Raw genomic sequence first — 13,347 nt, 5'->3', positions numbered from 1 at the left:
CAATCTAGAAGTACAAGGAACCAACTGCATTTAGACCACATGGCACTGGTCATTTAAACTACCCTAATGGCAATCATGTGACCTCAGTAATTATACAATACATGTCTGATAGCTTGGACCCCACTGAAGCCGCGTATGGCTTTAATATAATCTGTTATTGTTTGTTATTGAACGATATTGAAACAAACATATGTATTTACAATAAGAAGGTTTAACGTTGATAAACATCATATTTTCAGACGATCAAAGCCTACTGAACACAGGCGCGGTCACTCCAACCCGACGAATACGGTGATTTGGGTTACTTTCTTATAGAAATAGAATACCACGACATGCATGAGTAGATAATAAAGGCTTAGATAAAGTAGATGGTGACTGTCTGATTAATGGATTACAGTATAACGACTACTACTGGACGTTGCACTAATTCATAACGCATGTGCGCATGTAGACATTACACTCAATGCGAATAAATTGTGTATAAACCTCGGCCGCGTGAAACTTTGATTTTGGTGTAAATATAAAAACTGGCTCGACTGGAATCTGAATTTTCTGCAAGAGGAGATGAACACGTATTTTGGAAGGAAAATTGCGTACTCTCCCGTAACATTCTGATCCTATATTCAACAACTTAACTATTCATTATTGGTTTTTGGCCTCATTCCGTTGAAACGCGTGTTTATCTTGACCCAACGTGCGATATGAAACGATATGAAATCATTTTAGTTGATACCACTGAATTATCTACAGAACGTTTCAATCACCAAATTTCATTTTTAGTTTAACAAGTTAACATATGCATTACCACGGTTCCCCTCCCGGTTGAACGTTTATGTGTCGAGTAAATCATTCCTTCATTGCTCACACATACACCCGATGACAAGGATAACATATGTTCCGAAATCTGTTGTAGTTGCCTTGAAACGCATGTTTGATGAAACTTTCACCTTGCGAAACGCAACATTATGGGTTTTTCGTAGGCATTTGATCAACAACAACAATATCAAAATCCATTTCCCCACTTTGTAGAACCACGTTTAAATAACCGTGTTAAAACCATGAATATAGTACTTTGGATAGCCTTATATCTATAGAATGCAGCATAATTTTACTCTTTCTAGTTTAGACATTACTGGAATCCATCAATACTACCAACCAATGCTTAATATGATATCGCGATTCCACATGCGTGAATATTTAAATAATGAAATGCAGCTCGTCAGTGATTATTATTTATGGTTTAAGTTAAAATTAAGGTATTTAACTATACTTCAATTTTGTGTGGCTAATACGTACAAGCACCATGTTTGCAGTGGTGACTATTTAACTTACAGTCTGTTTTAAAAGAACAAACTAAATGAAATAGCTATCCTTACCTAGTCCACTGGCGAAGGGAAGAGGCAACAATATGAGAAGAATCCAAAGTGCATCAAGTCCAATGTATTCTTTTGCCATACTGTAATATCATTCACATGTCGATCTCACTCACAATTTCCACGTAAAATGATATATGTGAGCGTGTACGACCTAGTAAGAACTTGCAATGCCGACTGACGCAATTGAACGTTAAACTAATTATATATGGGACCAGCGTACCACTCAGGTAACTCATAAGTTTATGCGGTTTCTCCTTCTATTATAAGAGAAGGTTTGTTTGAAAGGTTTCTTTAGAATGCTTGTTGTATCATTTGTAATGCAATGTAATGAAACCCCATTGAGACAGGACAAGACATGGTCTCCCTAGTTCACCATGATTTTGTATACATTAATGAATTATTGAACAGGTCTGTACTACGCTACTATGTACGAACTCTGGGGCATAGAAATCCCAGCATAGAAGTCGTGACAAAACACACACAACAGTAACACACACCGGTATTTACGAGAAGGATGGTAGAACCGAATGCATACATGTGTGACGACATCAGAACCTCAATCATCACTATCTACCGTAATGGCACAACTGTACGCGCAGAGAATTGCTCACCCAATAACATAATATCTATGAAAGAATGAACGTCGAAATACGCCACGCGGGGAAATTGTAGTTACTGAAATATATATTTTTTTATAGAATTCCTCATTGCTGTGCAGAGAAACAGGAAACGTATTATGCTTTATTTATTATATGGGTCAAACGGCACTCCACCCAGAGTCTTCCGGGTAATCAACTTGTTGCTGAAAAGGTTCACTCGTGCAGTTACTGTACAGTCGTGTGAAACGTGTGCAAAATCAAGATTGCCTACAGCCACTATGGTGGTATTTAGAAATAGGCATTGAACTAACTAACTTTATTTGACTGTACCCTTTGGGTACATTCTATTGAATCCCCGTCTTAAAGCACCGAGTTGTTGCATTCTGTTCGATATAAATCATATACAACGCGTGTAAAATACATTGCTTGTTTGCACAAAAACCAGAGAGGCGCTGCGCGACGGCTACGTACCTCTTTATAAATATTTACTATTTTTTACACCTCGAGAAAATTATCTGCAGCATGTGTAACGTGGGAGTAAGGTCGTGCAATGTTGTGCCTGGAATTGTTCTTGTAATTGTGTTGCTGGGTGTTCACCCTAATCGTTCATGATTTAAAACTGTGAGAGGACAACTATTATTTGTGGTTTGCTCTATTCACACTAGTGACATAAATCGTCCACAATCATATTTCCCGCGTCAAGCAATTACAATTATCTACTAGTACAAATCTATTTAGCTGATGCTTTTTATATAAACAGAACATAGTTCTAAACTTATCGTCCAACATAAAGTAATGTATACAAACTTACGATTCTACCTCGTAGCAACTGATTTCAGTGAACTATTTAAAAGCAAATGTCTGTAAGGATCAAACAATGGTGGCAGGGGTAAAAATAGATTTGGCTCATATTTTGCACAGTGATAGTACTCGGTCCACAACCCCTCAAAATAGTTTTCTTTTAGATCAAAACTCCTTGTTGCCGTGGTAACGGGCAAACAAAGTTCTCTGGCCATTTCCCTCAATTTTCGCATCTCAAAAACAAGGAAATCAATATATTTTACGGTATTGTCTCGGCAACACCTTTTAACCTATCATAAAAACAAAACAAGATCTAAATAGACCAACATTTTGGCTTTTTCAAAATTATTGTGAAATTTCCAAAGACGTAAATTTTAGTTTTTGGGCAGCCTAAAACAATTTCAAGCTTCAATAATAAATATTTTTTGGCCCAACTTTGTAACGCTATAATATCCGCCCTGGTATTTTTGTTGGCTTGAAACTTGTACCATATATAGATCATTAGAATATCTATCAAATGCATTGTTGCAAAGTTTGGTACCTTGTTTGGTTGTCACGTAAAGTAGACCACTTTTTGTGTTTGGCAAAAATTGTGAACTTCAGCCATTTTGAAAGTAAGCTACATTTGATATATATTCCTATGATCTATATGTGGTTTTTAAATACAAACCAATCAGTACATTGATAATTCGATAACATTGTTGATTGCCCCTTTCTCTACTAATTTACCACCCAACATTAATAAACAAATTATTGTGACCAGACGTTCGCGATATACTGTTTGATTGTGTAATTTGAGTTGTAACTAATACAAGTATGAGAATTTGAAAATATGGCAGCAGTGAATTGAGCATTCACAGTTCAATTCAATGCATCTAGTATCCAGTCTTACATAACTTGATGCATCTTACCGCATACTGATGTGATTACAAAGATTACATTCTGACCAGTCCGAAATTCAGCACAATTAACTGAGATCCACGATTGTACATACTAGGAGGTTATATATAAAATGCCTCGTGATGGCTGAAAAGGCATCAGAAAAGTGTTGATAGTATGATGACATAGGGGTTAGGAGATGCCATATTACAATATTTAAGCACTGACAACAGTGGTCCTTGTAGCTAGAAAACATTTCAAGTCAAATTGTGATTATACAGCATTACCAAAATACATAAAATACTACGCATATACCTTTTCTAATTCAGAATATGCGTATCACTACACATACGCAGTTTTTATTTTGGAGTATGCAAATCACTACGCATGCATAATTTCTAATTTAGAGTATGCAAACCCAAATTAAAATATGAATGAACATAGCCTATTTTAATTTCCGCTACGCCGTAGAGAGGTGCACACAATTTAACTGATACCAGGGGAACTGTTTTAAGGAATATTTATATTATTAAATAGGGGTATATGCAATATGGACATTGCAAAATATAATAGACCAAGCCTAAACAGTGAGTGACTGAAAATCCAGACAGCTGTGTTCGCAACAAATGTTATTAGTCAGTTTCACTAGTGTCGTTCACTAGCTTAATGAGTCGTTTACTGGTATCATGTCATATATATGCATGTGCACTGTTCAAGTAAATTATGTATAACATAGTTCAAACACAATACACGCAAAATATCATCTGTGTTCAGCAAAATACTTGTTGTGAAAATGTAAGTTTACATGAGACGCCAATGCTTAATACAAATATTCCTCGCACATTATTTTAATGAAAATAACCAATAAGAGGTCATTCTACGTGGCACCGCATTTTAGAATACATAATTCTCATGTCGTATATATTCATGACAATGAGTACTATCCCCTTCACCATATGTATATGCATCACACCAATATTAGTTATATTACCACCATATAGCACCTATACATAATCTATTATCATTTGCATACGAATGCATGGCTTCTTGTACTATTTAATTTATGCAGTTTTATGAAGGCTCTAAACTGAATAATATATACTACCGGACATCGAATGAGCTAGCATGTTCTAATTTCATTTGGTCCTGCGTTGAAAGTTATTCAATTTTCCAATAACTTTCATTAAAATGTGCTTGAGGTGATCGATTCAACTGGGATTCAGCTAAAACATTTACTACCACGTGTTTTGATTTACTACAGTTACTACAAACGGATAGGTCATAACCTAACGTTGTTTATGGGTTTTTACTCCACCAAAAACCCTCCAGCTAAGTTTGAGTAAAAAGAAACGCATTTGTACACGTACATGCATGATGTATTGCGCTAGAACACAACAGAGAACATAATACCGTCTTTGTAGTGTGTGATTTTAACATGAGAAAAACCATTTGATGGGTCGACCTAAGTGGGAGTAGTCTCCCACACGAGTAGCATGCATTCACTTGTGGTTTGGTAGCAGTCTTTCCAACCCATCTGGTTTGCTGTTCCGTGCCTTTAACCTTTGACCTTAACTTTCTGTTAGCCTCTCTGGTCACATGCAGGAAACTTTCACGCTCGCCAGATGTTGTGCCAAAACTATGTTCCTGTCTTGTCGAATTGACTAGAATTAATGCCACCTTGCTTCCTAACAGCCTCATGTGCCTTTTCAATTGCCTCTGGCACTCAATGATGGAGTTGCTTATTACTCTCCTTGCACCAACTTATGTGACAAATCAACATCCTTATCCAACTCATCTGATGAGCCATTATATATGATTTAGTTACATCTAGCCGTGTTTGTCCAGTCTACAGTCTACTACAACTAGGGGTCCCACTAACGAGAATATACGATATCATGGTTATAACAGGGGCTGTAGTAGTGTCACAAGACGGTGTTCTAAAATGCCTTGATGGGTTGCAGTGGTGAAATGAAATGGATACAGGATAACACAGGAAGCAATATAAGTGTTCTCAGCCATTCCCTGAACATATGATCCTCGACAGATGCCCCGCCTCTTTTGGCCGTATAGCAAGTAGGGGTTTTGCTATAACACGAAAGGTGGCATACTCACTAACAATGTGACTATTTTGTCACGAGGTAGAATGTTATTCAGCACGAACAATCCTGTCCGTGAAAGACTCGATACCCGTGATTATGTTTTTTTTTTACCTGACAAAAACGGGGCTACATGGGACCTCTCAATAAATAATCAGCTTGGAATTCATCTCACGGAGTATAACCGTCAAAATATAGTACATATATGAGAGTATAACGTCACTCGCATATAATGAAAACACAATATTTGGAAAATTAATAGATTTAATATACTTAAATACAATTAACAATAACAATCAATACCACTACAGCCTTTGAAATTCCCTACACTAATGTGAATGTGTGTATGAGTTACCGGTAACAAATGCCACGGTCTTTATGGTCAGCCAGTGGTGGTATCAAGATGGAATCAATGACTTTCTTCTCTTCGCCTAGCACGATATTTAGTGCCTTGGCATGTTCACATCACGAATAGTGGCTTCTATTATCGACCGAGTAGAGCTTCCTTGGTCAGTTTTTATGCAACAGGGCCCGAATCTCTTCACAACCTAAAGAAAGAGACCATGACCTGCTCACACATCGGTCGCCAAGAAAGACTGCCTCTCCATGAGGCGTGGGGACAATAATTATTTCAATCCTTTGTTGCAGTAGTCAGGTCAGTGACCTCGTTTCTCTAATCTGGCAGTAATTCAGCCAAGTTAGTTTCCTATACAATCTGGCAATGATTCACAATGTCCTTCAGCAAAGTCAGTAATACGGTTTGATAGTAATTCTCACCTTTTTGCAAATACGCCGTTTTTCACATGTTTAGTTTAGGTGGCATCGTGACGTCCTGACCACAAAGTGTACGTATGTTAAGACTTCAAAGGTGTCCTTGACTTCAAAAGTGTCCCCTTATTCTCTGTTGGAATTGATTGCCGCATAATTTAAGAATACTTGTTTACATATTTTAGTATAAAGTTGTTAATATTTATATAATGCACATTACCGATCTGTTTTTCGACTCTTTAGTGACAATTCCCTCACTTTAATCGTTGTTTTAACTTTCAATATCATTTTATCTTCCGACACTGCGGCTAATCTGCACTGGCTCGAAAGGTTGTAAATGATTAGCTAGTTTGAATTTGCATAACAATACTGACAATGAACGTGCATTCAACGCCACAAGTTTTTTTTTGTTTTTTTAGCCAATCAGAATTCATCTTCCCAGCTAGTGCAGATCCGACACTGGTGCGATATTCACGTCGCCATTTTTCACTAGCTTAGGAGGCATGATGAAGGCATTATGGGGTATTTCTATTTTGTAGTATGGCCGTTTTTGAGTGAATGCCGCTGGATGATGATATTTCATAAGGTAAGTTGTGGCATTTAATTGTATTATTTGACAATATGGTTGATCCTAGAAACCGTTTACGCTCGTGTGTCAGCTATTGTGCTGTATACCGTATTTTCTATGCTCAACTGCACGCATATTAAGTGCCAGTGATAATCGGGAACCGTGGTGGTAACGGCTCAGAAGATCCGGACCCACTAAACACAGCCCGGGGCCTCCCGGGACGTACAGTCCGGTCTAAAAGTTGCCTGTGGGTGCTGGAGTGGGTTAGAACACAAATACACTGTGTGTGGCCAAAAAAAAAAAAAAAAAAAAATAACCGAAGCCTAGGGACAACAGTAATGGTACACAAACACATATTTTACTTACGCAATTCAGAAGGAAAGATTTCTTTGGTGTGATTATCTCGTCGTAATTAAAAACAAAAACAGTCGAAGTATTAGGACGGCATTTATGTTGGGTAATACGTTGATTACCAACGACAAATGATCATTTGCGATTCACGAGACGCGGCCACCGACTTTTACCGGATGTCACCAGTACGCTATATGCTAATTACTAAGGTCGATGGCCTGATTTGGAATCACGGGCAGCGCTCATCCACTTCTACGGACATCATCAATACTTCAGATACTAACTGCCTTTTTGTGCTAAATTAACCAACGAAACAAAGCCAACATTGTCTGTGCCTAGACTTATAAATAAACACACTACCTAAATATATGTGTGTAAATATAAGATGAATCAAAAAAACTTTTCTAGTGTCTTTGTACGATTCCTCGATTGAGGCTCACTAAACGGTGTCAAAGATGAATGTGCCTGTCATTTTAACGCCATAGGTAGTGTGAAATTAAGGATGAGACCCAGGCTCGTGGGCGCTTATATTCAAACCTGTATTTAACAATGAAGTTGTCATTTGAACACCTGTTGTATATTTTTAGTTAGCTCTGTGTTTCCAGTTGTGTGTGAAAATATATTTTTTCTTTTCAAACTAGAGAAGTGTATGCGTGTTTATCTCAAAAATTGTTTTTTTTTTTTGTTTTTTGTTTTAGAGGATTTTCACTGGAAACAGACGTACGGAAAACATGCTGAAGTTGCGGCCATCCTGTCTATTGTTATAAACTGGTCAGTTGGCTGGGGGTCGGACCGTTTCCGGACAGTACAATGCGAGCCTTTGTTTTCTTGAAATGGGAGTCAAAAGTGAAAACTTTTCAATTTGCGAATAAATTACCCTTTGTTTTTATTGTACTCATCGAATAATGCGACACATACAGTTATTGGTATACTAGATGAGAATATTCTGTGGAAAAATTGAAATAGATCCTGTGTCTGTCAGACGTTTATTAAAGTAATGCGCATAAAGCCAAAATGGAAGGCTCTAAAACGGCTAATTTGCATAAAAGTGATTTCTTGTCTATTCCTATTCAAAACGATAATTTTTTTTCATAGTTATTTCCAGTTGTGTGTGGAAATATTTTTTTTTCTTCTCAAACTAGAGAAGTGTTTGCGTGTTTCTCTCGAAAATTGTTTTTTTTTTATAGTTTTTTTCACTGAAAACAGAGGTACGGAAAACATACTGAAGTTGCAGCCATCCTGTCTATTGTTACAGCCCAAACAAAGTCAGCTTGAACATTCAGTTGTGAGACATGACAAAATAAACGGTGCCAGTGATAGATTTCGCGAATGAAAGAACAAAATAAACGCAATCAAAGGCGCCGACCACGCGCGTTGGAAATAAATAGAACGCGTTGCGACGAGTAATCTCGCCTGCATCTTTCACTCACGCAAACGCACACACATGCTATTCCCGTACATTGAATACGTTGGCAACGGAAGGAGAAGTTTAAATCATCTCTGTATTAACACAACTTTAAACAACAGTCTCACGCTGAATGTATGTTTATCAATTATTAAACTAAACATTCAATGAAGCAGACTGTGACGGTTAAGACGAAAAGACAAGGCTAAGACGAAAAACATATGACACAGTAAGATTATGCTCGTCTACTACATCTACACGCCCGGGAACTACACGTTCAAGTATCCAACTTCCAACTAAAAAACATAATTAGTATCAGCAATAATTTCTAGTATTGCCTGGATAATTGCGTATTATTAGTTAACATCAGACATATCCCTGTACAGGATTTTTTTTAACAATGTCTCAAATTTCAGAAAGAATATTCAAATAAGTTGGGATGAATATGAATTTAATATCCATCTTTTGAAAAATCAGCTAAACTGTTTACCACCACAATTGTGGTGAATTGGCGAGTTATCAACGAAGACGACCGGGCGTCTCCGGTCATGAGCTGGCTTGTTCGAATTTATACACTTTTACAGTGATGAATATTGCGTTCGAGTTGAGTTACTAGTAATTACAAGCCTGATTGATATTTTTCTTGTGGTGTTTTTCGACAATGTATTAAATATAAGTGCGCTGAGAAATAGCATTATTATATTGCGTGAGTGAAGGACGATGGTAAGACTGTGTCACAACGCGCGTTTATTTTGTATTTTTATTTTCAAAATGTATCACTGCCTGCGTTTTTTTTTTGTTATGTCTCGCAACTGAACGTCCAAGTTGAAACTACGATCAGTGACGTAACATGAATATTAATGAGGTATTGATGACGTATCTCAGTTCAATGCTATTATCTCCGCAGGCAAAGTAACAAAAAGATGGACTATGTAGACGACTGTGGGGCGTGGGATAACAAATCATCTGGCAAAACTCATCATTATATTATGGAAGGCGACAGACTAAAGTTTTATGTAGATTTGAAAGATGGTTTATACTGCCGGGACGTGAAGAGAAAGCGTGTACCACTAAAGCCCCAGCCAAACGTAGATGACGTCATAGTGTTTAGGAGGTATTACATAGTGCTGAAACGAGACAGCAATTACAAGAAAAGAATCAGTACAGTGATTAAGTGCAGGGACAGTCTGGCTCATTTGAAAAAAACTCGCGGTTGTGGAGTATATAGGTAAGTATAATAGTTCAGTTACAGTACATGGAAACTCGAAAAAGACTAACGGCGGAGACTATATCAGAACGACGGAAGAGCAGAAATAAAAAATGGTGGAGATGGTTAAGACGAAGAAACCGCGTGTTATATACCAGGAAATGTTGGCAGACGGAGACGCACCGCGAAATTTAAAAGTTATAGAGACTATGAAATATAGTAGCGACAAAACGGAAGGACGAAGCAAGAAAAATACAGCCGACAACATTCAGATGCTGCAGAGCACATTTCACGAGCACCCGTTTCTGCAGGAAATTGTCCAAATCAAAGGCGAACATGGTAAACCACCCTCGTTTATTTGTTATCTTGAGGAAAGCCTGAGTGACATCGAGTTATTTTGTTCGTCTAACTCTTCCCATCCAAGTGTTTTAGGTATCGACAGGACATTCAATTTAGGCGCCTGCTACGTGACAATTATGGTCTATCATCACGGCAATTTATTAAGGAAGACGACGCAGAAACATCCAATTATGTTAGGAGCAGTTTATTTGCACTGGGATGGTCGGTATCAGACTTATCAGCGTTTTTTTTTTTCTCATCTACACGGAAAGCTGGCAGGTCGTATTAATGGTACGCAGTTGTCTAATTTGGTTATTGGTTCGGACGAAGAAGCGGCACTCACCAAAGCAGTTAGGGATTGTTTTCCGAATTCGGCGCAGGTTTTATGTATTCGATATTTAGAGGAAAACGTTCGTCGGTGTTTGACACACAAGGTTGGAGTTGACTTGAAAAACCGAAAAATTATAATTAGCGATATATTTGGCAGTAGTGGTCTTTGTAAATGTACTACCAGCGAGGAATTTGAACTCAAATTTTCGGAACTTTCGGCCAAATATAACGCTTCGTTTCCAGGCTTTGTTTTTTATTTTCACAGAATTGCCGACAAGTTGCGGACGTCTGTGTTGCAGCCAAGAAAAGGCAACAGTTGGATTCCACTTGACTAGAAAAATAATTCATGCGAAAGTATGAATAATATTTTAAAGTTAAGTGCCAACTGGAAGTCCCAGAGGCTTTCCGAATTGATTGACGTGCTTCACAGAATCGTCCGAGGTCAACAGCTTGATGTGCGTCGCGCCATTCATGGTCAGGGCGAGTATGAACTTGCGCCGTGGATGGCGAAGATGCGCATCCAACATGTCGTCTGGACTCAGAAATCGAAAGAGGAGCAGGACAGAGTTTATAGGAAATTTATGAGAGGCGTTCCGAAAAGAGAAAAAAATATACTAAGCACTGACGGGAAACTGAAAATACCACGATTTCCGAAAAACGCGAAGAAACCAAACCAGAAGAAAAGAGTAAAATCAGCTAGAACCACGACTTTGAAATAGCAGGGAAAACACCGAATAATCGCCGATATTATATTACTTTCACTCGCGCGTAATTTACTCGTTCGTGTATTTTAGAACTTCGATGTTATTTTACTTTCACTCGCGTTTAGTTTACTCGTTCGTGTATTTAAGAACTCCGATGTTATGTTACTTTCACTCGCGTGTAGTTCACTCGTTCGTGTATTTTAGAACTCCGATGTTATGTTACTTTCACTCGTTCGTGTATTTAAGAACTCCGATGTTATGTTACTTTCACTCGCGTTTAGTTTACTCGTTCGTGTATTTAAGAACTCCGATGTTATGTTACTTTCACTCGCGTGTAGTTCACTCGTTCATGTATTTTAGAAGTCCGATGTTATGTTACTTTCACTCGTTCGTGTATTTAAGAACTCCGATGTTATGTTACTTTCACTCGCGTGTAGTTCACTCGTTCTTGTATTTAAGAACTCCGATGTCATGTTACTTTCACTCGCGTTTAGTTAACTCGTTCGTGTATTTAAGAACTCCGATGTTATGTTACTTTCACTCGCGTTTAGTTTACTCGTTCGTGTATTTAAGAACTCCGATGTTATGTTACTTTCACTCGCGTTTAGTTTATTCGTTCGTGTATTTAAGAACTCCGATGTTATGTTACTTTCACTCGCGTTTAGTTTACACGTTCGTGTATTTAAGAACTCCGATGTTATGTTACTTTCACTCGCGTGTAACTTACTCGTTAATATATTTTCATGTAATTTAATAGCTCTCATACTCAAGAATCTCGATGTTATGTAATTTATGTCTCCCAAAAATCCAACCTCGCGTCCACGTCGTGGGAGATGGTAGCGGACCTTAGTGCCGACTGAAGAGGCTCTGGTAAAAATTAACCCCCATATGTTGCTTTCACTCGCGTGTAACTTACTCGTTCATATATTTTCATGTAATTTACTTGCTCTCATACTCAAGAACTTCGATGTTATGTAATTTATGTCTATGGGCATGGGGGCATGCACAGAATTAGGGACATTTACAATATAAACCCTATTACCATATCAAAAAAGTCATTCTTAGAGAAAACTGAGAACCACTACACAGATTCATGGATTTGTGATATTAATAGAACAGATTCTAAGCTCAGAACCTACAGCCTCCTTAAAAATGATATCAGTACGTCACCCTATCTGCATTTATTATATAATAGAGAAGACACACTTGAGATTGAGCTGCCATAAACTTCAAATTGAAGTTGGTAGACATAAAAGGCCAAAAATACCAACAGAAAAAAGAATCTGTAAAAAATGCACTTCATCAGAAATTGAAGATGAAATACATTTTGTAACAGGGTGTGATTTTTATAATGCTGAACGAGAAATACTTTATACATAATTCACAAATGTACTCCCCACTTTTCAACCAGAAAACAATATAAACAAATTCAAAACTATTATTAATACAAAAGAACATAAATTAATCAAGCATGTGACTAAATACTTAAAACTTTGTTTCAAGAAACATGACACATAGACATGTACTTATACATAATTGTATTTCACCACACTATCTCGGGCTAATTTGCCATTTTAATCTTAATTTTGTTTAATTTCTATTTTTATTACTATTTTTTTTTAAATTTATTACATAACAGCCTAAAGTGATTTGTTAGCTTTCGTTATGGTGTAATAAATGAAATTATTATTATTATTACATTATTTCATAAACAGTCTGAGGTTATATATAAAGATCGATAAAACGAATGAATCCTGCCCATACATACTGATATTTCTGGTAATTACGTAAATACACTGTGTGGTTATACTGAGCAGCAAATGTTTATAACCACATTTATCATCTATCGAGAACCTTGTACAGCAAGCGAAATTTCACAGTTACAACTGCAACCCAGTTTATTTAGTCCACGGCGCAACTTTAT

At 37.3% G+C, this 13,347-nt stretch overlaps 1 protein-coding gene across 2 annotated transcripts; it reads left to right on the top strand.

Moving 5' to 3' along the window:
• The first annotated feature begins 6,975 nt into the window (after positions 1–6,975).
• Positions 6,976–11,114, top strand: LOC144363917 (uncharacterized). Of its 2 annotated transcripts, XM_085506572.1 has the most exons (4): positions 6,976–7,105; positions 8,139–8,209; positions 9,751–10,071; positions 10,985–11,114. In XM_085506572.1, exons 1-4 carry the CDS (start codon positions 7,037–7,039, stop codon positions 11,052–11,054), a joined length of 531 nt encoding a protein of 176 aa, XP_085362698.1. In that variant the 5' UTR covers positions 6,976–7,036; the 3' UTR covers positions 11,055–11,114. The 2 variants fall into 2 exon arrangements, 1 of the variants encoding a protein (XP_085362698.1); XR_014931259.1 differs by lacking the exons at positions 9,751–10,071; positions 10,985–11,114 and having other exon boundaries at positions 7,017–7,105; positions 8,137–8,395.
• The last annotated feature ends 2,233 nt before the right edge of the window (positions 11,115–13,347 follow it).

This window comes from Saccoglossus kowalevskii, chromosome 12 (genome assembly GCF_978046115.1).
Source record: "Saccoglossus kowalevskii chromosome 12, keSacKowa6.1, whole genome shotgun sequence".
Classification (NCBI taxonomy): Eukaryota; Metazoa; Hemichordata; class Enteropneusta; family Harrimaniidae; genus Saccoglossus; species Saccoglossus kowalevskii.
This window is presented reverse-complemented; position numbering and strand designations above follow the sequence as displayed.